This window comes from Mus pahari, chromosome 20 (genome assembly GCF_900095145.1).
Source record: "Mus pahari chromosome 20, PAHARI_EIJ_v1.1, whole genome shotgun sequence".
Taxonomy (NCBI): Eukaryota; Metazoa; Chordata; class Mammalia; order Rodentia; family Muridae; genus Mus; species Mus pahari.
Genome location: NC_034609.1, coordinates 50,423,366 through 50,449,551, shown reverse-complemented (window position 1 = coordinate 50,449,551; position 26,186 = coordinate 50,423,366). Strand labels below are relative to the sequence as shown.

Sequence of the window (26,186 nt, the reverse complement as noted above, 5' to 3'; positions counted from 1 at the left end):
AGAGAGAGAGAGAGAGAGAGAGAGAGAGAGAGAGAGAGAGAGAGAGAGAGAGACAAAAAAATGAAAAATGTAAAATGCCAATTGCTGGCCTGCCCTGATGATTTGGCAGCCCTGGTTAATGCTGTCGATGTCCATATAACCCTTAGTACACCCCTTCACAGTAACTAGAAGAACAGACAATATCTTTACACAGCAAGGCCGACCTGCAGACCCATCTGGCGAGCTCCTGATTGCCTGTAGAGTTGAGCTGTTACTGACATGCAAAAGTTTCATTAATGTTTTCTGAGTACGCTATATGAAATTGGGCCCTTCTGTGCAGTGGTATACAGGGACAAGCCTGGGGGCAGCAATCCTGCCTCTGCCTTGGCCTATTTAATTCGCTAAGCCCAAAAGGTGATCTGTGTCCCAAGCCCTAAAACCTGCTTTCTTCACATGAATACAGGCCATATCAGGTCTAACCATTTCACCGTAATCAGGCAGTGATGAAGTCATGGAAAACACCATGTGGAAAGTGAGATAGTTGGGGAAAGACAGAGAACCTGTTCTCTCAACCTCCAAGGAAGAACTCCAAAATCCTGTCTACAAGCCTGTCTACCGCTAGTTGCTCCTCACAGCGAGGAGCAAGCAGTTATTGGGGAAGATCTGGTCTAGACAGAATTCCTCCCCTCTTGCAGAGGCAGAGCTGTGATCTCAAAACTTCATTTATGTTCTGCTATTTCCCCACGCTTCCACGTCATTTTCTACTTGTGGGATGTGACCCAGAGTTGTCAAGAAGTGAACATGACCCAGGGCCACTGGTCTGTATGGATGGAGGCTCTGTGAGAAAATAAAATTCATAACAAAAAAAAGTTCTGAATATATAGTAATAAATTTGCTTTCATATAAAGTGAGAATTTTTTCTATTAAGTTGTCCATGAAGAGTTTTGCTTTAAGGAAAGTACATAAACAATGGTCATCAGAGGATGTTCAGGAATGATCCTGTAGGGGTGGTAAGATTGCAATGGATCGTACTGTATCTTATAGCACGCAGGTTCTCACAGTGAACATAAATCTCCTAGAAACTGGGTGATTTTATTTATTTAAAGCCCATGACAGCTTTGCAAATCTCTTTTCATACTCAGATATTGTTGCACGGCACTTTCTCTGGAAGGCAACTTTGTTACAAACTGAAGACTCAGAAAGTATGTAAGTAGGGCACCGGAGGACTGCTCCTGGCACTGCTGTCTTAGTTACAAGAAGACACAGGTCGACTGGGAAGGACCATTGGTGGACTGAATGAGATTATTAGATTAGTACACAGGAAAGAGCCACAGCGGCGACAGACCTCACCATAGTTTCTCCTCTACCTCTTTGTCCTTGCCCTTCTCCTCCCCCCCACCCCCGATTATGTTTTCTTTTTAAAAATAAAGAAGACTCAGGGAATTTGGATGAGAAAAGTGGTCGAATACCAAAAGTGGAATTTAATGGGCCATTCTCATCAGAGCTTGGAAGACAGAGGTGCTAAGAGCCAGGTGGAAGCCCAGGCTTATGAGATTTTAGACGGAAAAAAAATCCATGACTGGCTAGGGACCATTCATGTGCTATCATAGCAAAGAATGTGGCTGCTTTCTGCTCTAGTCCCAAGAACTTGCCCAAGGCTAAATTAAAAAGTAATGGACTAATTTCTTCAGTGTAGGAGATTTCAAGTCTAATATTGGCTCTGCCACGTGGTTATTAATCACTTTTGTGCCAGTCAACAATACAAAAGAGCAAATGAGGCAGAAAGAAATACAAAAGTTAAAGTCTGAAGAGAAAAAAGAGCACCAGGAAACTTAATGTTGTAGCCAAGGCTGGTGCTGAAGGACATAAGGAGACTGAGGCCTGCTCTGAAACAGAGTAAAGGGAAGGATGCCCTTGTGTCTTTCCCAGCAAGAAGTTCTACATTCCGTTATCTTGTTAGTCAACCAACAAAGAACCAGATACGGGTCCTGTATCAAAATCCTCCTGCTAATACACACTGGAATGTGCACTGACTTACTGCTTCCAGTGCAATGCTGTAATTTCACAAGTGAAGGGGACCCACAAACTTACACCAGAACTCATAAAGGGAGGGGGATGAAGGAAGAGAGGGAAATAAAATTAAGCCAAGCCATGTCTCTCAATGTTCTAGCTCTATTCAACAAAACAAAAGTTAGCAGGAAGATTTGTGGGGAGTCTGAGAACCCTATCATCTCTAATAAAATAAAGCTATGCTCACCGTAAGTTTACAACAGTGACTGGTCTGAAAACTTAATTCTAAAGTGTGAGTTCCAAAGTTTAATATTAATACAGCTTCCATGCCTGCATGGTTCACAATTGCCAGAATATGATTCAAGTGTCGACTCAATAGAATGAGATATTAACTGTGTGGTGTTTGTTGTCAGGGTGGATAAGCATGGGCAGTGTATGAACAGTCTGTGCCTCTCTTTACTCCCTTATACACAGAATAACAGGATTGCCTCATTGAGCTCTCATGAGGGTTAAAGGAAGTAATTAACACGAGAGTCTGAGAGCATTGCCTTCTAGCCATTAGATGCTAAGTAAGCTAAAACTGCCTCAAGACATACAAGAATAAAAAATTAACTTGTAACTAATGAATGGCCTCTAACTTATGCAGAACAAAGTTTAGTTACAGCAATTAACACACATCAGGATGACCAAGAAGGCGATGTACTGATAAAATGTGATTTCTTAAATAATTACTATGAAAAGACATCTAGAGTTTGTAATCATATACATATTTTTTGTTTATAGATTAATAGTAAAATGTTATCTGATAAAAAATTTTATTAAAACCACTGTGAAAGCTTAAGATAATTTGACAACTTTGATAATTTCACGTTTATTATGATAGGCAATCATCTATCAATAATCCATTTATCAACAGAGTATCTCCCTTGTTGTATAGAGCTGAGGAGTAAGCCTGGGCCCTTGTATATACTTGAGAAGCACCCTACTGAGCTAACCTCCAGGCTAGTCACAGGACATAAAACACTTAGAGTAATTAAAGGATTCATAAAATAAAACAATTCAGCACTTGAGGAAGAACAACTACAAAAGACTGTTCTAAATAAACGAGAATTTGTATCAAGATTTCCGTCATGGTAACAGGATACCTGACACAGCCAACCTAAGGTGACAGAGGAAGGCTCCAGATGGGGAAGAAGTCAGCATGAGGCTGGCTGTGGCTTTAGAGACATCATGGCATAGAACAGAACAGGAAAGAAAGACGGTCACTGCATGGGAGCCATGAGGTAAAGGAAGACAGAGAGGGTAGGCCTGGGCCCCATTACACACTTTATAGGAATACACTCAAATAGACCCTTCTACATACCTTCCTTACTCCCACGCAACAGCACCTATAGTTGGGACTAAGCTAGTAAAATACGGACCTTTGGGAATACTCCAGATACAAATTACAACATCCCTCCTAGTTACTTAGAGATAATTCACATCCCGGAAGGGTCAAGGCCACTGATGTCTAACAGCTTCCCGGTGAACTGCGGTACTCCACACTCACATTCTGGCCTCCTGCACGTTTATACCCTGAGAACAAAGGTTTTGACTGTCCTGGTTCAGCACTTACTTTATAGGTTATCTGTTCAGCTGGCCAAACTGTTACTCTAGATGAGTGTAAAGATGTTTCTGGGTAAGACATCAACACTTAAATGATTACACAGGAAAAGACAACTGCTCTCCATAGCATGGTTGGAACCAAAATAGAATCAAAAGCTGAGTAAGAGGGACCTGTTTTGCTGATTCTGGGAAACGAGACACTGGTCTCTCCTGGTCTTTGAACTGAACTGTTTTGTTTCCTGAGCTTGCAGGCACAGAAGGCAATTTACACAAATAGCTGGGGGTCAGGGGTATACTCCAGTTCCATGGAGGTCTAAGGAATTTGCAAACTACATAACCATGCCAGGCAATTGCTTAAAAGAAGCTTTTCTCTTGGGCTGGGGGTAAAACTCATCTATACAATGTGTGCTTAGCATGAGAAATCCCAGTTCATTCCCCGGCAGGCAGGGAGGAAAGGGCCTTGAAAGGCACTGGATATCCCCCAAGACGACACATCCACACTTGCGAACAGAACAGCACAAACATCGGTTTGTGTCATTTGTATTGAATTTATATTTTTTTCTTAATAAATTTGCGATATTACCTCTCTAGGTGTGATAAAAATCGCACCAATTTGTGATGCTTTAAATTTTACATAAAGTGAATGGAATCGATATTAAAGCGACATACGTTTTGGAGTGGTTGAATTGAGGCTGGTGTTGTATTTCAGTGGTTAGGTACCCGGCTAAGTATGCTGTTAGCCTTGAGCTTTATCCCTAGCAACAACATAACATAAAATAAAAACAAAAACAATTGTATGCCTTTAATTCTCTCCTCTGCCTTTGGCTAGGACCCACAGCTCACCTCAGGACACCTCTGCTCAACTGAAGCCCCCATGGTGGACATACTTTAGAAACTTCCAAACCAAGAGCTGGAGTCTGGGTTACAACACTGCTCAAGAAGGGGCCATCCAGAAGGGACAAGGTGCCACACTCATGTATCCCTAAGATTTCCTACACCAGAGAAGTCTTGAGGCGGGGAAACCACTTTATCATTCCTTAGCCATACCATTTTGCTTTTGATTACACAATTGGTCTAATTATGCGATTGCTTTCAGTTTCCTCAGGCTATCCCTAGGGGTATAATTAAGTCCGAATTTATGATTTCTACCTGCACCAAACATCTTTAGCTCATGTATATAATTTTTTTCTTATTGGTATGTCCCAGAAGAGAGGTCTTCAGAAAAGAAACCTCATTGCATTTTTTTTTTCGATAGGGAATGATTAAATAAAATATATGAGACAACTAAGAAACATAAAACGTACCAGATATCACTTAAAAGCTTTGAAAAATGTATTTAGGTCACAAGCATGGACCAGAACTGTTTCACTCCGGAAATATTTACCTGTAAATGTTCAGCTAGAAGAGGGTGTAGATTTCTGACCATTTGCCAGATTATCAGACTAGTTAAGCTGGGCAATGAGCAACAGGAAAAAGAATATCGTGTTATGCCTCTGTCAGACTAGAATACAAGACAGTATGATTGTTTTAAAAGGCGTGGCAGGTGGAGGGGGCAGGATATGAATACCCCGCCTCGCTTAGACACATATAACCCTGTCTTGGAGATAAAGAGGAAGCCCAGGGTTACTAACTACATCTCAGAAGATAGTAGGAAGTTTCCTCCCCAGCTTCACAAATTCCCTATGGAGACCGTCCTGCTTTGTTATGCAGATGAACTGTGCAAGGGTCTGAACTGCCTTTTCTTGTAAATTGAGAAATCTTTACAATATCAAATAGCCCTTTTTCTTCAAAGCCTAGAGTCTTAACCTCTCTTTATAGTAGTCCCTGGAAGCAGATACACTGGCTGCTCCATCATGTTGGGCATCCTTGGACAATCTTGATCCTCCTTTTGAATCAATAGTTTGAGCTCTATTCACTATCATTTGGAAAACTGCTTCTCTACTAAAAGGAATCTGGGAGGTGGACAGAGGTTTTAAGACTACAAAACTAAAAAAATAACTAACTTGGTCATTTCCTTGTTAATACTTGTTTAGGCAGATATATCTGTTCGCAACCTCCCTTGACTTAAAATTGTAAATTCAGAGACAGAGGTCAAACCCCCTTTTAGAAAATCTTCAATTCATTTAGCAGAATAATAATCCATCTGACCTAGCTATGAACCTTGTAACCTACAATGGGAACCTGCCTGTAAGATTTACTGGTACAGTAGTGTCTCAGAGGTTATGGGAGTAACTATTTTTTGCTTGGTCTTAAGACCAACTCTGAGATAGAATCTATATCTAACATTGTTAATTAGGTCAACAACCTGAGAGGAAAAGCTAATAGTATTATTTTGATAAAGAAACGTAGTAATAAAATAATTCCTAATGACATATTGCTATACCCATTGATCAGTACATTGCTCCACTCTCAATAGAGAGAAGCTTTTTTTTAGTGTGTGTGTGTGTGTGTGTGTGTGTGTGTGTGTGTGGTCAATGGAAATTAACACCAAAACCCACGACTGGACAATGTACAGTGTCTTAGTTAGGGTTTTACTGCTGTGAACAGACACCATGACCAAGGCAAAACTATAAGGACAATATTTCACTGGGGTTGGCTTATAGGTTCAGAGGTTCAGTCCATTATCAAGGCAAGAACATGGGCAGCATCTAGGCAGGCATGGTACAGGAGGAGCTGACAGATCTACATCTTCATCTGAAGGCTGCTAGCAGAATACTGACTTCTAGGCAGCAGGACTAGAACATTATAGCTCATACCAACAGTAACACACCTACTCCAAACAAGGCCACACCTCCTAATAGTGCCAGTCCCTGGGCCGAGCATACACAAACCATCACATGCAGGCAGTGAAAGACCTTGGAACACTCAACTCTAAGTGGGGTGTCTTCACCAAATCTGACCCTTCAAGACTCAGAGATCTATTCAGATAAGGAGGTGGAAAGATTAAAAAAGTCAAAAGTGATGGACTAGCAAGCCCACGGCTGAATGTCCACCCAATAAAAGGGGATCAGTATGTGGGAGAGAGAGCTGGTCCCACCATTCTGGAAGCTACACAAGTATCCAGCCAGAGATGAATAACAGAAGAACATAGAGAATGTATGTGGTAACCTTTAGTAGACGTCTGTCACTGGCAACAAACAACAAGGGTGACATTAAATGACATGACAAAATAAAGTCACACACAGACAGTCATGTCATATCATCTCAGCTATTGTAAAATCTAAGAACACTGAGCTCAGAGAAATTAGGAAAGTATACAGAGATGGGATGTCACAGGAGTCAAAAGAACAGATCAGGAGATACAATGTATCAAATGTACAATACAGCTACAGTCAATGACAGATTAGAGTCTTACAAACTGTAAAGACAACAAACGGAAAGGTTTTCAGGACAAAGGGGGAAAACAACAATACACACGTCAGCAATGCATATGGAAATTAGCTCAACTCAGCTAAATGTATACTCTCAAGCAGCATGTTGTACATGATGAACCTATAAAATATTTATCAGCTAATTTTAACAAACTAAAAAGACACGGTAATTGTTATAATTGCAATTAACTGAAAATGATCCTAAATATCTGTAACAAGATTCAAACAGACACAAAGACAGCAGAAGGGAACTCTTGGGGGAGGCAGCTATATACACCATGATTTTACCGTCATCAGAATGGGCTTTAGAAGAACTTGACTTCTAAGATGGTAACTTAAACTATGTATCAGTTACCCCAGTTTTCCAGACCACCTTAAAATCACAGTGGCATTTTTTTTTAATCTACAAACCTTAATTAAAGTTCTATTATTAACAACCTGTTAGGTTTGTACTCGTAGGGGAACTGAACCAGAAAGCTCTGGACCAGTTTTTAACCTCCCTACTCACTGCAAGTCTCCTAGTGGTATCACTCCAATAACACAGCGGACTGAAGAGTGACAGCTAATCCTTGGGTTCCCCGGATATATGTCTGCGTTTGCAAGTGTTTCGTAGAGTAAGTTATGGTTCGCAGATTAACATTTTACCTGACCACAGACAGAACAGTAAGGAGAGATGCAGATTAAGGAGCATCTCTTCCACGTCATCACACAGGGTGATGTACGCATGGCATTACCATTCATACCACATTTTGTAATAAATATCAAAAGTTTCTTGTCTTGAACAGATCTTGGTGTTAGATTCCCTCAGGATAAAGATCAAGACTGTTGCAATTTCCTATAGGCTCAATAAACTGTTGGAAAAAAAACCAGACAAGATGGATTCTAGAAACATGAAACCATTTAAGGTCAGGAGAAAACAGAAGGGGCTTTGAAAGAGTCCAGGAGGAACTAATCAAATATAAAACATGATGAAATTTGACCTGTTATTGGGGTAATCAGTGCTCTAAATTTAAAGCTTGAGCAAACAGCCTTACCAAGTGAGCTGGGCTTCTAACCACCAGCAGGCAGTGGGGCAGCCATCTTCTCTGCCACTAAGAACAAAACAAACCATCATCTATTTCCTGGCAGTCTGGGTTCAAGAATCCTTGCTTGCTCCCCAACACCCTCCAGAAGCCCAGATGTCACATTTGGATTCACCGGAATTGCCTTGAGCCATTTCCAATGTCTCCTTGAAAATGTACAACCGCTTTATGACAATGATCTTCAAATCTACCCTCCAGGACCGACTATCTTTCTTCTTCACACACTTGCGCCACCCTGAGCTTTGGTGTAATTTTTAATCCGCCCTGTCTGTGGTTCCCCCTGTTGATTCTTCTGTTCTCAAATTCTCTTTCAACATACTTAGTGGTGAAAGAAAATACTCACTTAACACCACAAGCAGACTCCAGTCCTTTCTTTCAGCAACTTGTGCCCTGATGTCAAGCACACACTTTCAGTGTCTGGAGGTATTCTATGCTCTATTCCTGCAGTCACCACACCAATAACCCCCCTCAGCACGCCGGATGACTCACAGACAAAATTTCTTCATATTCTAATGATTTTTGTGCCTTGATTCTGTCCCTTCTAGATCATCTCCCTCCAGGGTATCCAAGTGAACGAGTGTATTACTTGCTTATCCGAGGGGCTTGGCAACTTGGCTACTCTTCATGGAAAAGAGTATCAGTTCCAGCTCTCTACTGCCTGTCAGGAGTCTGAGAGCAAAGAGAATGGTTTTCTCAGTATTAATCACCAATATCAGTGGGAAATGAGTACTTAATTGAGTAAAAATAAAATGGCAAACTGAGTATATCCACCTAGAATACTTTCAGCTGGTCTGGGAACCAAATGCAGTAGGTTTACAGCTTAGAGCAAGATGGACCTCTGGCTGTCTCTTACTTATTTGTATTTGTATAACTTCTATTTGTGGGTGCCCTGCTTATTATCATCCAGGCTGATCCTTTTTCTTTTAAGTTCTTAGCCTAGCTTGAGTCTGGCAAACACAGCGGAGGACTAACACCAGGCTCTCCCAGCTCCGGTCACGGGCTCTACACTGAAACAACACTGGGTTTCCAAATAGAGAAGAAGTTAGTTAATTTTCCGTTTAAGACTCCTCATGACCTTGCCCCGGTTCTAGAGCCTGAGACTGTAACTTTGCACGAGCCCCGGCTTGCATGATCAACCTTCAGTTTGTAAAGACCCCGCCTTTGCTCCCTCTACTCCTAAACAGCTTTCAGCCAGGCTCTTCCTCACTGTGCTGTCTCCTGCTTTCCACTTCTGCCAAGTTTCTCCAACCTTCCCATCCTTGCTTTGGATATGTACGTGAGAGACCGCAACTGGACAAAACCATCCATAATGTTTCTGCACGCTTTCCTTAATTTATGACATTTCTTGCTCCACTTCACCACAAGAATTGTGTGAATTAAAAAAATATATAGGGGCTGGAGAGATGGCTCAGTGATTAAGAGCACTGACTGCTCTTCCGAAGGTCCCGAGTTCAAACCCTAGCAACCACATGGTGGTGGCTCACAACCATCTGTAACGAGATCTGATGCCCCCTTCTGGAGTGTCTGAAGACAGCTACAGTGTACTTAGATATAATAATAAATAAATCTTAGCCAGGCAGTGGTGACACACGCCTTTAATCCCAGCACTTGGGAGGCAGAGGTAGGCGGATTTGGCCAGCCTGGTCTACAGAGTGAGTTCCAGGACAGCCAGGACTACACAGAGAAACCCTGTCTTGAAAAACCAATTATATATATTTTAAATAGGCTTTATAATCATTTCCTGGTTCTCTGTCTCATTTGCAGGGTACTGAAGAACTTTCCAGTAGCCACAGACATCCTCCTGAACGGTGAAGGGTCTGCCATTTTCACTGGGATTTTGAGTAATTAATTTAAACTCTGATGTAAATGAGTTTTCTGTGTTTTCACTTATATAAATGAAAGTGTTTGGAATTAAAAGGGTTTGTAGGCTAAAGGCTCTATGTTTTTGTTTTTTGTTATTAAATAGAATCTCACACGCAGCCCAGGACAGCCTAGAAAGTACAAGAGCAAAGCTGTGAGTTCAATTCCCAGCATGAACCAGGCATGCCAACGCTCCCTCGCACTCTGAGTGTCCTGGAGGTGGAAGCTCAGAAGTTCAACATCATCCATGGGCCACACCTGGTTTCCGATATAGAAAGCTGGCATTTCTGGCTAAAGCACTACAAACAACGAAGAAAACAACTCTCCGTGAGGCTGCTATGTTGTCCCGCTTGTGCCGACGACAGTTGGTATCAGATGTTTTCCAAGACCTGGCTTCCCATGGGGCTGCTCAGTACACATCAACCTTTGGGTGATACTTCCTTCCCCTGGGGCCTGGTGTCGCCCGCCCAGTGCGGAACTCTGATGGTCTATGATTCTTGTATTTCTTTTCAATTTGCCATGTGTCTCCCTGGTTCTGATTTTCTTTCTTTCTGGTATGTGTTTGGTTTGTCACCAGGCACTAAAGCTGCAGCTTTGTCCCTACAATCTTTCCACCTGCACGGCACCTGTTCTTATTTTAGCCGCATTTCTTCTGACTGCGCTGATGTCACTGCCTCCCTCTGCCATCTGTTCCTTTAAAAGCCATTTCCACAATATTCTTAGTTGATTAATCTTCAAAACCGACCGCCACTTGTGTTGCCTTGCCAGAGTTTAAGAGTGTGAAGAAACTGTTGCTCTACTTTGAAATTAAACTCGATTTGCATGGTGCCCAGATTTCATCAGGTCTTGGGATCCAACACTGTGCCTTTTACTACCCAAACTAGTTATCATTCACAGGAACTAGATCTTTCTCTAAAACAGCCCTCAGCTTAGAGGAATGGGGCTTAGATTGTTCGACCCCAGAACCCTCCTTTACTGATAAGAATCTTTAGGAAGCCACCTGGCCTCCTAAAGTCTCTAAGTATATATAGTGAAAAAAAATCACTTCATGAAAATTAATGTCCTGAAACATTGTGGGGGAAAAAATATTTCAGTAATGGTCTTTTTGTCACACACACACACACACACACACACACACACACACATACATATACACACATACATTCACATATACACACATACATATACACACATACACACTCATACACACATATACACATACACACATACATACACATATACACACTCACACACACATATACTCACTCACACACACACACACACACACACACACACACACACAATGGCATTTCCCCCTATGGTAGCAGATACCCCATTTACAAGCAGCACTCTGGTCACCATCCAGTTGCTTACATTCCTCCCCTCTAGGGGGTTTGTTGGCCTGAGTTCTCCCAGCTGTCATGATTGGACCTGGATCTTTGGGGAGATCACCTCCTTTTTGCTAATACCCTTATTCAGAACCCGAATGAGAGGGCTCCAAGCTGATCGTCTCATATGCTTGACCGAAGAAAGTTAGATCTATGCCCCATTAGCTGTATGATGTCAGCAGTTCTGACTGACCTCTTGTTTCAGTTTTATTTATGATTTTCCTTATTTACGGACTTTTATAAAAGTATTTAATAAATGCTAGTCATTTTAATTACTGTGCTGCGGTCATTGAAGCTTAGTGCTATGCATTGTTATTCTCTTCCAATACCCTACTCCTAGTGGCTGTCCAGAGGTTCTCATTGGGTCTTTGACTTTGAGCTCCTATTAGATGGAATAAAAAGAAAATTATATACATATATAAAGTCTCTTCTCAGGTCAAAGCTTCTGCTACAAGCTTTTCCACCTAAACTTTGTAGCGCATGATCGGGATTGCTTTGTATTCTGCGCGTGGGAGCGGTTAGTCCTTTGATATGATGTGAAATATAGAAGAGAACTCACTCTAGACTCTAGTGTGGCTGTCTATCAGAAGCACAGAACCTTAAAGAAGGCACTTCACTCCCAAGGTAAGGAAGCAACTGCACACAGAGTCTAATGTGTGATAAGCTGCTCTACAGAAAGTCAGGACATGGAACATAGCCTTTGGCAAGCATCACTCTTCTTGTTGAAGACTACCTCCAAAATACCAGCTTGGGAGGATCATGTGGAATTCATTCCTATTGAATCTAAGTGCCTGCTTAGAAATTATTAGTACTCATGATGCTGAAGGAGGAGCAGAAGAAGAAAGGCAAGTAAGAGAGAAGCCACCCAAAGAACTCATCCCGAGGCAGTCCTGGACACCTGGAGGCAAAGCAGAAGGGGGCTTCTGCCAGATACTCAAAAGTCCAGAAATGAACCAACAGAAGGACAAAGGGAATGCCTGAGAGTCAACTTGCTGGTTCGAAACAGCCGGCTGTAGTAATAGCTTAGCCACCAAGGAGCCCTTCACCCACTTCTTGGCTACCTACAAGGAGCTACACAGACCCCCTAAACAACAACAACAACAACAACAACAACAACAACAACAACAAATCGCTCTACCCAAACAGCTCCTAATAGCTCCCTAGCAACCTTCTCCTAACTATCCTTTTGTGGCCAAACACATCCTAGAACTTATCCTGGAACTAGAAGCATTGTGCTGTTCCAATCTGGACTGCTTTTATATGCATGACCAGTAAGTCGGAATTGTGTCCACTCAAGTTGTAGGGAAAATCCTCTCCTTACTATCTTAATCCTGCGCCTGACTAGACATACCTAGGATGAAAGTCAGATGCATCATGGGAAAGGACATGCACAGTTACAAAAGCTTATACAATCCAAGACTGTCAATTAAAGCAAGAATAGACCCATACCATGACTAGCAAACAGCTCGCTCTGGCCTTTGAAAAGAAGCCCAAGAAGTAAGCAGGGTCTCTTAAACACATTCCATTCCTGAGCCTCTTTCCCCCTCCCCCAAGCGGTCCTGTTCAAGTATTTTGCTCTTGAATAAAAGCCCTTGGTAACACACCATTTGTATGCATTTCTTCAATTCTTTGAACAATGTCTTGTGTAGACAGAGACTTCAGTTAAATTTCAAGAACAACAGAACAAAACATGTTCATCTTAATGTAAACACTGTACATGTTACCATCTAAACATGTAACAAAAGAAGTTAAGATTAATAAAAAAGTATTATCTAACATCATTCCCAAGTTAAAAGGAAGGACTTTATACTTCAAAAAGTAATTGTATTAAGTCAGAAGAAAATATATTGTCGGTTGTCCAATATTAGACAAGTAAATTAGCAAAAAAGAGTATAACACATTGCCCAGTGGGGTGGATCTCTTAAAAATAATAAATACAATATTTTTATTTGAATAGAGACCTGTTATTTTTGGCCAAGCCACAAAAATATGTTTCTCTTTCTCAAAGTTTAAGACATTACTACCAAAGTCCCAGCCAAAAGGTTTTAAGTATTACTAAACTGGGCCTGTTTATGATTAACATCCAAAGTTCTCAGGAAAATTAGTCCCTTTAGGGACTTACAATATGAGTAAGTCCAAAAATCTAGGTTCTTACTGATAGAATCAAACTAACATTCCTCTCTCCCTTCAAATTGTCTATAATTTAAGATAGCAGAGATTCTTATAAAGTTACATATTTAAAGTAAGAAAATACATACTATCTTTGTAATAAGATTTTATCAAAGTGCCTGCTACAAAATGTTTAAAGGGAAGAATACTTTCAGAAATACAAATTATAAGCAGACATTCCTCAACAATAACAAATGTATTCAATAAAAGCATGGTTGGGCTGACATGTCAGGGAACTGGAAAGAGACCCAATGCTTCTTTCAAAAGCCAAACAAACAAAGGAAAACACTGGGTGGAATGCATGGGAACCTGCCTTCATCAAAGTCACCTAAGGGCTGTGACAGAAAAGGAGCAGGCCACTTCCAGGTGCTGAGCTTGGGAAGGGGAGGGTGTGGACAAGTGCTGTGGACAGTGTCACCAATCAGAAAGGAAAGTTAAAAAAACAGCCAATGTTCTTAACTGCCAGAGGACCCAAGGACAAGGCAATGAGGAGCCAGGCCTGGCTCAGTGAAGCTGACCAAGTGGAGAATCCAAATCCAGAGAATAGTGCCCACACCCAACAGAACACAGTACCAGGACCAAAACCAGAATAAAGTTCCAGCACCAAGCAGACACCACAAAGAGGCAGATAACCATTTGTTTGTATGAGGAAGATTCTCCCTTTGTAGCTAAGGCTAGCCTCAAAGTCCTGATCCTTTTGCCTCAGACTCTGGGGTGCTGGGATGCTGGGATGCTGGGTCACCTTCCAGACCGAGGATTGTCACTCACTGCCCAGTACTTCTCCAGTGTGTGATGAAAATCTAAGAGTAGGCGGTGTGTGTCTGGAATCACACAGGAGGTAACAAATGGAATACATTGCCAACTCTACCATCCCTGCATCAAAATCCACAAGGCCCCAAGAGCATCCCACTTTCTTCCTTCCTTGAGAAGTCCTTTTCAAAGAATCTATGCATCAAGACAGCACAGAATGCAAGGCTGGCAAGAAGACGGTGCCAGTCCTTAATGTTTAATGCCTCCAAACATGCACTTTCCGTGCAACTGTATAAAGCATGGTCTGAAGTATCCAGATAAAAAAGCTGCTAACACAAAAATAGATTAAAATAGCACCTTACCCCAGTACAGATATGACAGGAGGATCGAAGGTGTTCTAATTTGTTCACATAGGATGTATGTACCTAAAATAATACTAAGGACCTAATTAAAAACACCTATATGGGGTGTAGCTAAGCTGCAGGCTGTGTTCTCAGCATGTGTAAAACCCCGAGTTATGGTCACAGATGCCCTCTGCATCTTTTTCAAATAGTATAATTCCAAGAGCTGTTGGCCTTTAAAGAGCCCCACCCGGGTCTCCAGAACTCTATTCTTCAGCAAATCGCACCCAAAACAAATGACCCCGAATAACAGGCAGAGGTGTGTGTGTGTGTGTGTGTGTGTGTGTGTGTGTGTGTTGGGGGGCGGGGACAGAACAATTCTAGTAAAAAGAAGAATAAAAAGGTCAAGCCTATGTGATTTAAACATGGAAACAGACAGCAAAGGGGGAGAAGGTTTAGGGACAGGAAGCCTAACTCTAGATTCAAAGAGGAAGAACAAAGTCCAATGACTGAGATTTAAGTACGAGAAGGATCGAAAGTCAAAGTTAAAAAATTCTTCCATAAAAAGTCTGATTTGATGCATGCAAATTCTCAACATTTAAGATTTCTCAATTTAAGATTTCTTTCACTGCGTTTTCCAAGTGAGCCGTTGGGACGCTGACAAAGACCAATCTTTGTGAGTTCAAGACCAGCCAGAGCTACCCACTAGGTACTGTTTCAAAAAACACCACCAAAAGTCACCCTCTACTTGCTCCTGAAGGCATGGCACCATTTGAAGGAAGACACACAGGGCCTCCAACTGTGGTTTCATGTGGGAAGGAGGGAGACGGTACTTTGGGAGCGATGTTTGCATTCTCACACTCACGAGTAATGTCCAACTTTCAAACTATGAACTGATCATATGTGAAAAAAGAAATCCATCTACATCTTTAAAACACCTTTGAGAGGTGATGGTGGACTAGAAGATGCCACATCCACTGGGAGGTCAACCAGAGATACAGGAGCTTTTTAAAAAAAAAAAAAAAAAAAGATATACTGTTTATTCAAACGAAGCAAGGGAAGCAAAGGGCTTCCTTCTTAAATTCTATTTAACATAGCTCTAATAAAGGTCCAGGTCCATCTGGCAATCGAACGTTAAATGATGCAAACTCAAGCCACGCTCTGAAGCGGAGGAGATTATTTAAAAGTGAAAAAGTATCCGAGTGGAACCAGGGAGATGGTTCAGCGGGCAAAGTGCATGAAGACTCCAGCTGTATTCTCTGGACCTGCACAAAAGTCAAACTGTCCTGGTGGCCTGCTTGCAATTCCAGCACTCAGGAGGCTGGCAGGGGATCCATGCATTGGACAAGGTGGCCACCTAGACTAGCCAGATCCAACAGTCCTTGGTTAAGTCAGAGTATGCATCCGCCTGGGTAAAATAAAGAGTGAGCGTATGTATGCGTGCGGAGAAGTGTGCCAGCAAGGAAGAGACAACATCAATCTCTGACTTCCATACACACGTGCACACATACCTACACAAATGCATATGTACTGCATGGTTTTAGACCCCAGACAAGGGAGGAAGGTGCATGTTTTACCTATCAAAGCAAACCTGGCCTCCAAGAGTCTCTCAGTCCCTACCTGGCATGCCCCAGCCTTGAACTTTCCAGCCCAGGGTCTAGGATGCCCTTCCCCCAGAGGCTCCTCTCCATATAATCCAGACATTTTGTGCTCTCCTCTCTTTCTGTCTCTGTTCTCCTCCTCCTCCTCCTCCTCCTCTTCCTCCTCCTCCTCCTCCTCCTCCTTCTCCTCCTCCTCTCCCTCTTCTCTCTCTGCACACAAGCCCTTTCTCTCTTTCCTGTCTCCCCGCCTCACTCTCCCCATGGCGACTCCCCTGGCCTCAATCCTTAGAGCCAGTGAACTTGCCAACACAAGGGAGTAGCTTCCCAAAGCACCTGCCTTTAACATGATCTAATCTTCATTTCACTGGCAGCAGAGAAATAAACCGATCACTTACAGACATACACATATACATGCAACACACACATACAACACACACCCCCCCAAAGAGGAACAAATAACAAAATGCTATGGGTACTGGTATTTTAGCAGAAGTTCAAGGTCACTGTCAGCTATACAATGAGTTTGAAGTCGACCTGTGATAATACATGAAACCTCACCACAAACAACGGCAATACCGCGAGTGTGTCCATGTTAGTCCTACTCTCTCCATAAGTTGTACTGTATTCCACAGGGAAAAGAAATGGCCTACGTGTGCAATGGACACACTTAGGACAACAGGAAACAAAATAACAACAATAAATCCCTTAAAACTGGTGTGGGATCATTTTTACATCAGAGTCAATTCAATTAACTAATACACTTTTGTGGAATATCATAATGAACAGTATTTCCTTCCTATCAGAAAATAACTCCAAGGGAAGAAAGGTGGCTCAGCAGTTAAAAGCTCTGGATGCTTTTCTGGATGACCTGGTTTCAATTCCCAGATCCACAGGACAGCTAAGGAGTGACTCTAACTCCAGTTCCAGGGTCTCTGCTGCCCTCTTCTGGACTCCTTGGGTACTGCATGTAAATGGCACATAAACTTTGTGCAAGGAAAACATCCAAACACATTAAATAAAATTAAATAACTTTTTTTTTTAATTAGAAAATAATTGAAGGGTCTGGAGAAATGGCTCAGTGATTAACAGTGCTCACTCACAACCACTTGGAACTCCATTCCCAGTGATATAATCCCCTCTTCTGACCCCTGCATGCACCTACCTGCACACATGTGGCAGATGCATAGGCAGACAGAAAAGAATTTCAAAATCACAACATGCTTTTCATATCAAATATCTATACTTATGAGAAGTGTTTCTGGGAGGGGTGTTGACTAAAGAAAATGATCACAAGAGATTAAATCTTATGCAAAGCATATTGATGGTGTGCTAGAATTTATAGTATATGCAATTTCTGTAAAAGGACAAAATCATACTGTCCCTCTAGTGAGAAAAAAAGCAAACAAATGCCTATACAGGTAAAACTTTCCCAGCTTGCAGCCGTAGATGATATAGAACAATGCATTTACAGTCTAACAAGAATGAAGAAACCCCTGGATCTAAAGAAGAAAGCTCTCAGGAAAATCACAATGTTTTCACTACAGAGTGCTAACTGTTAGACCCAACTCTAATGTCCACAAATTATCCAACACAATCAAATATTTTGATCAAATACCATTTGCAAAGGAAGCAAGAAATTCACTGTAGTTATAGACATGAAGAATAATTTAATACTTCCTCGATAACAGAATTGACAGGTGTCTTGGACTTATATCAACATTTTTAGATCCCCCCCCCCATGTCCTTTTAAGAACCTCACTTATCTGGGTCACAGCAAAGCTCAGTCAGACTCCTGGGCTCTCCCAGGATTAAACAGGACCAGCTCTCAATCAGCAGAGCTCATTAGGACACACAGAGACCGGCAGGGGCAGCTGATGGTGCAAGCTGCTTAAAGCTCACATCCGAGTTCAATTAGGAGGCTGTCCCCAAGGAAGCGCACAGGCCAACACTTAGATAAGAAAGGCAGTGCCCTCCATCACTTTCAAAGTGGGACCACAGCTTCGCACAGACAGACTTTCCGTCTCCCTTCAGCCCTCAGGCTTTTCCTCTGTAACATGTCTTCAGTCGTCTCTGTCACAGGCAGGTGCTATATAACAAGCAGTGTTGTCAAGAAGCATCAATGGTATAACCGCACAAATCTTGAATAAAATTTATATGTATGTGGTGGCTATTCTTGGTTGTCAGCTTCACTACCTCTGGATGCTACAGTAAAGCATGGTGACTGTCTGGGCTGCATCTACACGGACACTGGGAGAAGCCAAGGCAAGCTCACTTCAGTAATGTGGCCAAGGGGAGGGTGGTGGGTAGAAACACAGATGTCATCCTGAGGGGAAGGATCTGTCAAGGGACAAAAGAGGAACAAGCCTCTGTACTCTAAGGGACAGAGCCTGCGTGAGAAAGGCTTGGCGGGGGGCATCCAGTTGAATAAACACCCACTGAAGGAAAGATTGGAGCAAAGAGATTTGCAAGGGAAAAACCACATGACTGACAAGGCAGGCTGGAGGGAAGTGAAGACCTTGGCACACCAAAGGCATTGTTTCTTTAGAGGAACAGGGGCAGAGCAAGCACCCACAGGCAAATCAAGACATCTAAGGGGGGATGAGGGTGCCATCACACCAAGCTTCTACTGTCTAAGTAAAAGTTAAAGCGCAAAGGGGCCAGTTAATGAATTTCTTCTTCAAACCGAGAGCATTGGCCAAGACAAGAAACCTGTTTATCGGAGGGCTCAACTAATACCAACGAATATCAACATTACAGTTTCATTTCTCAACTTGGAAATTGTAACTCTTGAAGAAAACAATGTGTGTGTGTGTGTGTGTGTGTGTGTGTGTGTGTGTGTGTGTGTGTGTTGGGGCTGCTCCATATCCTAGCTTTACATAGACTAAATCATCAAAATTAGCAACTAGTATGTAGTTAGCTTAGAGAAGACAAATACTGTCCCGCGTGAAAAGAAATTCAAATGTCCTGGGCCACCAACCTCTTCAGCCGGATGTTATAAAAATCACCACACTTCTCTCCAGTACCGTAGCCCTACACAGTTTCTCAGCTCCTTAAAAAGTCTGACTTAGCTGTGCTAGAGAGACCACGGGGTTGGTAGAGTACTTTGGAAGCACGCACAAGGGTTTCACCTCAGACCTTAACACCAGAAAAAGCAAAGGGGAAAAAGGCCCCTCGTCAACACAGAACCATCAAAGAAATATCACAGGCCAGGGTGTCAGAGAAAGGTATTGAGAAGAAGATACCGTAAGATAGAAATGCTGAGGTAATTTTCTGACTAGTATTCCTAAAGAGGACAGTAGTTCTACCTCTCCTAAAACACAAAAATTAACAGCAAATATGAAAAAGAGTGAGAAGCAGAGGTGTGAACAGTGCACTGCACATCAGAGACAGACACATCTGTCCTCATCATCCGAGCACAACCCTCCAACAAAGGGCTTTAAGGCCGACCGCAATGAGCACGGGAAAAGACACCCAAAGGTCAAGGATTTATAAAATAATGTATCTTTATCCAGCCTGTGAGATCTGCCAGGCTGACAGTAACAGTGTATTCACGGGCAAGAAAAGCAGCGAACACTAAGATTCCACAAATGTCACTCCATACACCACCTGACTGGTTTTTTTGCTCAGAATTTCCGACTCGCCTCCTGTCTCCCTGCAGGCTTTCAGCTCCGTCAATCAAAGAAGCGGCAGAAGGTAGTAATCACAGCCAGCAAAAAGGACAAAACAGGCCGAGGGATGCGGCTCCGTTGGTACAGGGCTTACCTGGTAAGCACAAAGTTCTGAATGCTGTCCCCTAGACTGCGCTAAGTTGGGTTTGGTGGTACATACATGTAATCTCACAGAGCAGTGAAGGCAGAAAGGATAGATAGATAGATAGATAGATAGATAGATAGATAGATAGATAGATGGATGATAGATAGATAGATAGATAGATAGATGATAGATAGATAGATAGATGATAGATAGATAGATGGATGATAGATAGATAGATAGATAGATGATAGATAGATAGATGGATAGATAGATGGATGATAGATAGATAGATGATAGATAGATAGATAGATAGATAGATAGATGATAGATAGACAGATTGTAGACAGATGATAGATGATATATAGATGATAGATATAGATAGATAGATAGATAGATAGATAGATAGATAGATAGATAATAGAAAATAGATTAATGATATATAGACAGTCAAGGGATAGATTATAGATAGATGCTAGATATAGACAGATTATAGACAGACAGATGATGGATAGATGAGATAGGTAGATGGACAGATAGATGTTAGGTAGGTAGGTAGATAGATAACAGATAAGTAGGTAGATGATAGATTATAGATTGATGATAGATAGATAGATGTATAATATATGATAGATGTATAATAGATGATAGATAGATGTATAAGAGATAATGGATAGACAGACAGATGTATAATAGATGATAGATAGACAGATAGATGTATAATAGATGATTGATAGATAGATAGATGTATAAGAGATAGATAGATAGATAGATAGATAGATAGATAGATAAGAGATAATAGGTAGGTAGGTAGATAGTCAGATGATAGATAATAGATAAATGATATATAGAGATGATTGATAATAGATGATAGATTATAGATAGATGATAGAGACAGATAGATGATAGATAATGGATGAATGGATAGATGATAGATAGATAGATAGATAGATAGATAGATAGATAGATAGATAGATTGATAGATAGATAGATAGATAGATAGATAGATAGATAGATAAGGAAAACAATCCTGACAAGCAGCCTTTGAAGGGCACACACACACACACACACACACACACACACACACACACACACACACCTCCAAGTCCCAAACAAAAGGAGATATAAAAGTGGGCATAAGGACTAACACTAAATTAATTCTCATGTCAGATTATATTCCTCAGAAGACTAAAAATGATTTAAGAAGATTAAACTGTATTCTAATTCTGACGAGATGCCACTGGAGCAAGAATCCAGCTCTGAAAGGATGAACACTGAGGATGGCAGTGAGCCAGCTCAGCATTCCAAATGGTGTTTCCAGTGTGAGAGAAGAAAATGCGATTTTTAGACTGTAACAGCAGGGCTGGGCTGTAGCTCAACAGCAGAGCACTGGCCTACCATGTACAAGGCCGTGGGTTCTAGCCCCAGCCCTACCATGTAACAGCCCTTCCTAAAAGGTTACTCAGGATTCCATGAATGAACCTTGTCTTGCCTCCCAAGAGTATCACAACATTGACCTGAACTGCACTCAATGCAGGTGACGTCATGGAGGACACCAAAGCTACAGAACAGGGTCAGTCCTCACATGCACAGGTACAGGGGAAACCTACAGAGCTCCTACACAGCAAGTAAGCTGAGAGTCACAGGCATGTATGCTTGTCTGAAGTGCAGGTTTCCAATGCTGACTGACACACACATCGCAAATTCACTATGGGCTTGTGTTGCTAAGTATGTGAAAGGGTAAAAATGCTTCTTTTCTCTCTCAGGAGAAACCAAGAGCTCTGCCAGTGACCAGGAAGGCTTCCCCAGGAAGGTGGGGTGTTCTGAGGGGAGCACGCACTAGGGTCCTTCTCCACCCCTGCTCTCCACAGGACACTGGGGATAGACGCAGAAAATATGTAGGAATCATGGAAAATAATGCATGATCCCTATACGTGGAGCCTACCAATCACCGCATTCTAAAACAAACAATTTTAAATTGCCTTGTAAGCAGAGTCATTTATTATCATTTGCAATACGGCAACAGCAGGGGCGAGAAGAAGGCGCTCTTAAAGTGTTGGTTTTGGTTTTATTTTCGGTGTTATTGTGAATAGGATCGATTTCTGCTATAATAAAGTGTCTAGCATTCTATCATAATGACTAAATTTAATCCTCAAACTGTCTCGACGGTTTTAACTTTCTGCATTCAGGGCTGCTGCAGGAAAGCAATTATGTCTTCCTTCTGCACAAATTTTGCAAATCATTGCCAAACGAGAAATAGTATTAATAAATCTCTTTCTTTTTAATAGAAAACAGTACGTATTTTTGGACTTAGTGGCGAGGAACTTGCATTTTTTTCAATCAACATTTGGCAGTACCAGAACTGAGCCTCAGTTCCCAGGAATGGCAGTCACAGCAGAACCGTGGCTGTTCCTCTCTGAGCTTCCACAGGGCTTCCATGGTTTCATATTATGACCCATGAGTCAGCTCGCTAGTCAGTCCGCAGCTGCTATAATCAGATTTCTGAGTGAACCATTTCCTAATTTTGTAATTACAAAATAAAGATCATGTCATACGTTGGAAACTTATTTCTCTTTGTGTTATCTGGGTAGTTCTAGGTCTTCGTAAAAATCAAGTTTTCTTCCGTCTCTTTCTTTCCTTTAACTTGGAGAAGGTGTAAATTTTATAAGCACTGGGGAAGAAGAGGAGGTTACAAACCTTAAAGGTGATCTGTTGACAAAGCAACTGTGGTAAACCTTGTATAAACAGCAGCCACACCTGTCTGCCCACGACACTTGCCAGTTCACTACATCAAGTTAAAACACACATGTACATGTGCCCACACATGCATACAACACAACTTTGTCAATTCTAAAACTCCTGGCATTGAGATTTTTAGGTGTTCCACTGAGTAATGGGTTTCTTGAGGGCTGGGAAGGGACTAAGCCAGTAGAATTGTATCTTTACCAAACATTCAAGTACGTTTTTTACTCTTCAATACATTCTGCCAATTAAGTGAAGTTTTCCTTGATGCAGAGAACCCTAAAACATAGGTTTTTCTCCAAAGGTCAGGGCAGTCACTCCCAGCACAGTGTGGAAATGGCAGCTGGAGGCACCGTGTGGCTCTGTTCTCCGCCTCAGCTAATTGGGTTCAGGCCTGTACCAGACAAGGAATGAAAATGGCAGGCTCCCAATTAGCTTACATTCCCTTCAGGTCTCTCTTCCTTCTGTCCCTAATGTCTTGCAGTCAAGAGCTTATAAGGTTTGTGCCAACTCGTATGTAGATTTTATCAGTTGCAATAAAGCACAAAGAAACAGGAACAAAGTCAGCTTATGATCCATTATCTACCAATATTTAAAAAAAAATACTCTATGCACAGTCAGGAAAATGATATGGCTGGAAAGATTTCCAACTTCTTAAAACACTTCCTGACATCGAAACTGGGAGTTTCTCAGAGGAAACTTCAAAGCACAACAAGCCATGCCACTTTTAAGTCTCTCCTGCTTCCTCTGAGGAGGCTCAAAAGAAAGAGATCCTAAGATTAACATTAAAAAGGATGCTTTCTGAAAGATGTTCATCCCTCAGCATCCTGAGTGTCTCATTTAGGACCAAGTCAGACTATTCAGAGCAAGGTGAGTTTATCACCTTAAAGCCAGACCATATGTCTAGAGATCTATTCCATCCCACCCCTAGTGCAGGGCTCTGAAGTCCATCCTCTCTGCTATGTTGGAGAAGTAAAATCTATAGATAACCCCATAGAGTGAAAGACTTCTCCATGTTCCATTATGCAGATCAGTCCCCCACAAAGAACAAGACATTTGCCTTTAACAAAGCATTTATTTGTGCCACACATGCCTACTGTTTATACCATTGGCAAAGCTGCTGTGGTCACAACTGCCAGAGAGAGAGAGAGAGAGAGAGAGAGAGAGAGACAGAGACAGAGACAGAGACAGAGAGACAGAGACAGAGACAGAGAGACAGAGAGAATATGAATATGAGCAACAAGCTCTCCAGTAGGGAATAAGCAAAGACAAAACCTCCCAGGGACATGAAATCTAAAATTTTGCTGACGTCCTCAGTACAAATGGCCTCTCTACAGGAAGCCACATCAGTTCAACCCTGGTGACCCCAAGCCGTCAAAGCAGAGGACCCTACATTTTTATACCCACAGGATGCAATTCATTGTGTTTTCAATAGCAAAACTTAAGAGAAGGGTAAGCTTCAGAAGGGACAGCAAGCATTGAACCCACAGGACTTGTGGAGAACATTTAACCATGCAAATCACAATTAAAGGGGAGCAGCTGGAAGAGGGGTCCAGCATGGAAAATTAGAATCTGTTCTCTTTCTCCTGCTGGAACAACAGTGCTTGCTTCCAGCGAACAAACAAACAAAACAACAACAACAAAAACCCAACAGCACCATAATCTAACTTTTGTCGTGTTTTCTTTTTGTGGTGCTTGGCCCAGTAGGCGGAGTCAGGTGTCACTGATTATACGGTTGATGAGAAAGCTCCAGTGTCTTCCTCCGGGTGGAGTCTTGTTTGTGCAGATTTAGTGAGTGGATCATCATTTGTCAAACCTCTAAGGAGGAAGAGACCCTAGGCTCACGACGGAAGGGTTCCATTTTCTTCATATGCTACCTATCAAGTATTTCAAATGGCCTCCAGAGAGGCAAGTAGAGGAGAAATGGGAAGGTATGCGGCCTCTCGGTTCAACACCTTTGGACAAAGACAAACTCTTTATATCAAAATTACAAAGAAAAACGATGTCACTTATGAGGCCAAAGATGTATTTCTGTGATTAAATCATCGAGACCTTTTGGAGACCTGGGTTGCCATTTTTTTCTATACATACTGCAATAAAAAAAAAAAAAATGTCATGTGTCACATGTTCCCAGCTGCTGGCTGTCAGCCAATGATGCACAGCAAGGACTCAGGCTACTTTACCTGTTCTTGCTTCTCCAGCCAACGGTCTACCATTGGGTGGCTGGCACTCAGAGAGGATCGGGCGTTGTCTCGCTGGAACTGGTTGGACCAGCTACTGGGATCCCGTGGAAGGCTCCTGTAGTTTTCATCTTTCTATTAAAAAAATGAAACAAAAAGGCATCTTTGTTAAAAAAGATGGACCTCACACAATAATGACCTACCTGGGTTTTCTGAAGTCAAGAAAAATTAGTCTACATATTTGAAATATTTTTTCAAGTCTATACAGAATAGTAGAATGAAGAAATTTTATGGGGATAGCATGAGGAAACTGAACAAAGTACACACACTAGGGGGATAGCATGAGGAATCTGCAGAGCGCACACAGTAGGGGATAGCATGAGGAAGCTGCACGGAGTGCACACAGTAGGGGATAGCATGAGGAAGCTGTGCAAAGTGCACACAGTAGGGGATAGCATGAGGAAGCTGCACAGAGTGCACACAGTAGGGGGATAGCATGTGAAGCTTCACAGAGTACACACAGTAGGCCAAGGACTTGTATTTTTCATGCTCTCACTCAAATCAATCTCCAGCCAAATGTGCATTTAAAAGGTAGCATGCCTAGAGACTTATACTCTCAACCTAGGAATTTTTTTCTTTTATTCTTTTCCAATATTATGGCTATTGTCAATGAATTATCAAAATGGTGAAAACAAGAGAAAACTACATTTTCTTCTCTTTTAGACTCTTGAAGCTTTGGGCAAAAGATTGAAGATTCTTTGGGCTTTTCTGTTACTTATTTCTCAAGCTTGCTGTCAAGATTAACTTAAATATCAAGGAAATGCCAGCCTATCATAATACTGGATGCATGATAGACAAATATTGATCATTCTGACATGGTTATGACAAGAAATGTCTTTACATGAGGATCTGTTCACTAAGTTTCAATTCACCGTAGAAGTGCCAAATGCAATGTGGTAGTGAATGCTTCTTTCTAATACTACATTGTAACAACAGGTTTTAACTTTTGAGCTGCAAAAATTGATTTCAATTTTCTGAGAAGAAAGGGAAAGCCTAAGGTGAAATAAAGGAGAGGCTTTTTTAGGTCAATAACTAAATATAAAGTATTTCCAACAAGAACACTTTAAAAATGATACCCTCAGCTCTATTCAGACTGTGTGAGAAGGTAAAGGGATTATAATAGTCTCTACAATAACTATAAACATACTATGTGATATTTATTATTATTTATTCTCTCTCTCTCTCTCTCTCTCTCTCTCTCTCTCTCTCTCTCTCTCTCTGCATGTATGTATACAAGGAGCAAACCCATGTATTTGCAAGTAAACTTGTCTGTGGGCATGTGTGTAGAGGCCAGAGTT

At 41.7% G+C, this 26,186-nt stretch overlaps 1 protein-coding gene across 12 annotated transcripts in view; it reads right to left on the bottom strand.

Annotated features, from left to right (window-relative positions):
- Positions 1-26,186, bottom strand: part of Pard3 (par-3 family cell polarity regulator) — a 557,497-nt gene that overhangs the window by 267,922 nt on the left and 263,389 nt on the right. For all 12 annotated transcript variants that reach the window (XM_021220703.2, XM_021220690.2, XM_021220693.2 and 9 more), the window contains exon 5: positions 24,832-24,963. In XM_021220703.2, coding sequence (XP_021076362.1) covers positions 24,832-24,963 — 132 coding nt within the window. The remainder of the gene's footprint in view (positions 1-24,831; positions 24,964-26,186) is intronic.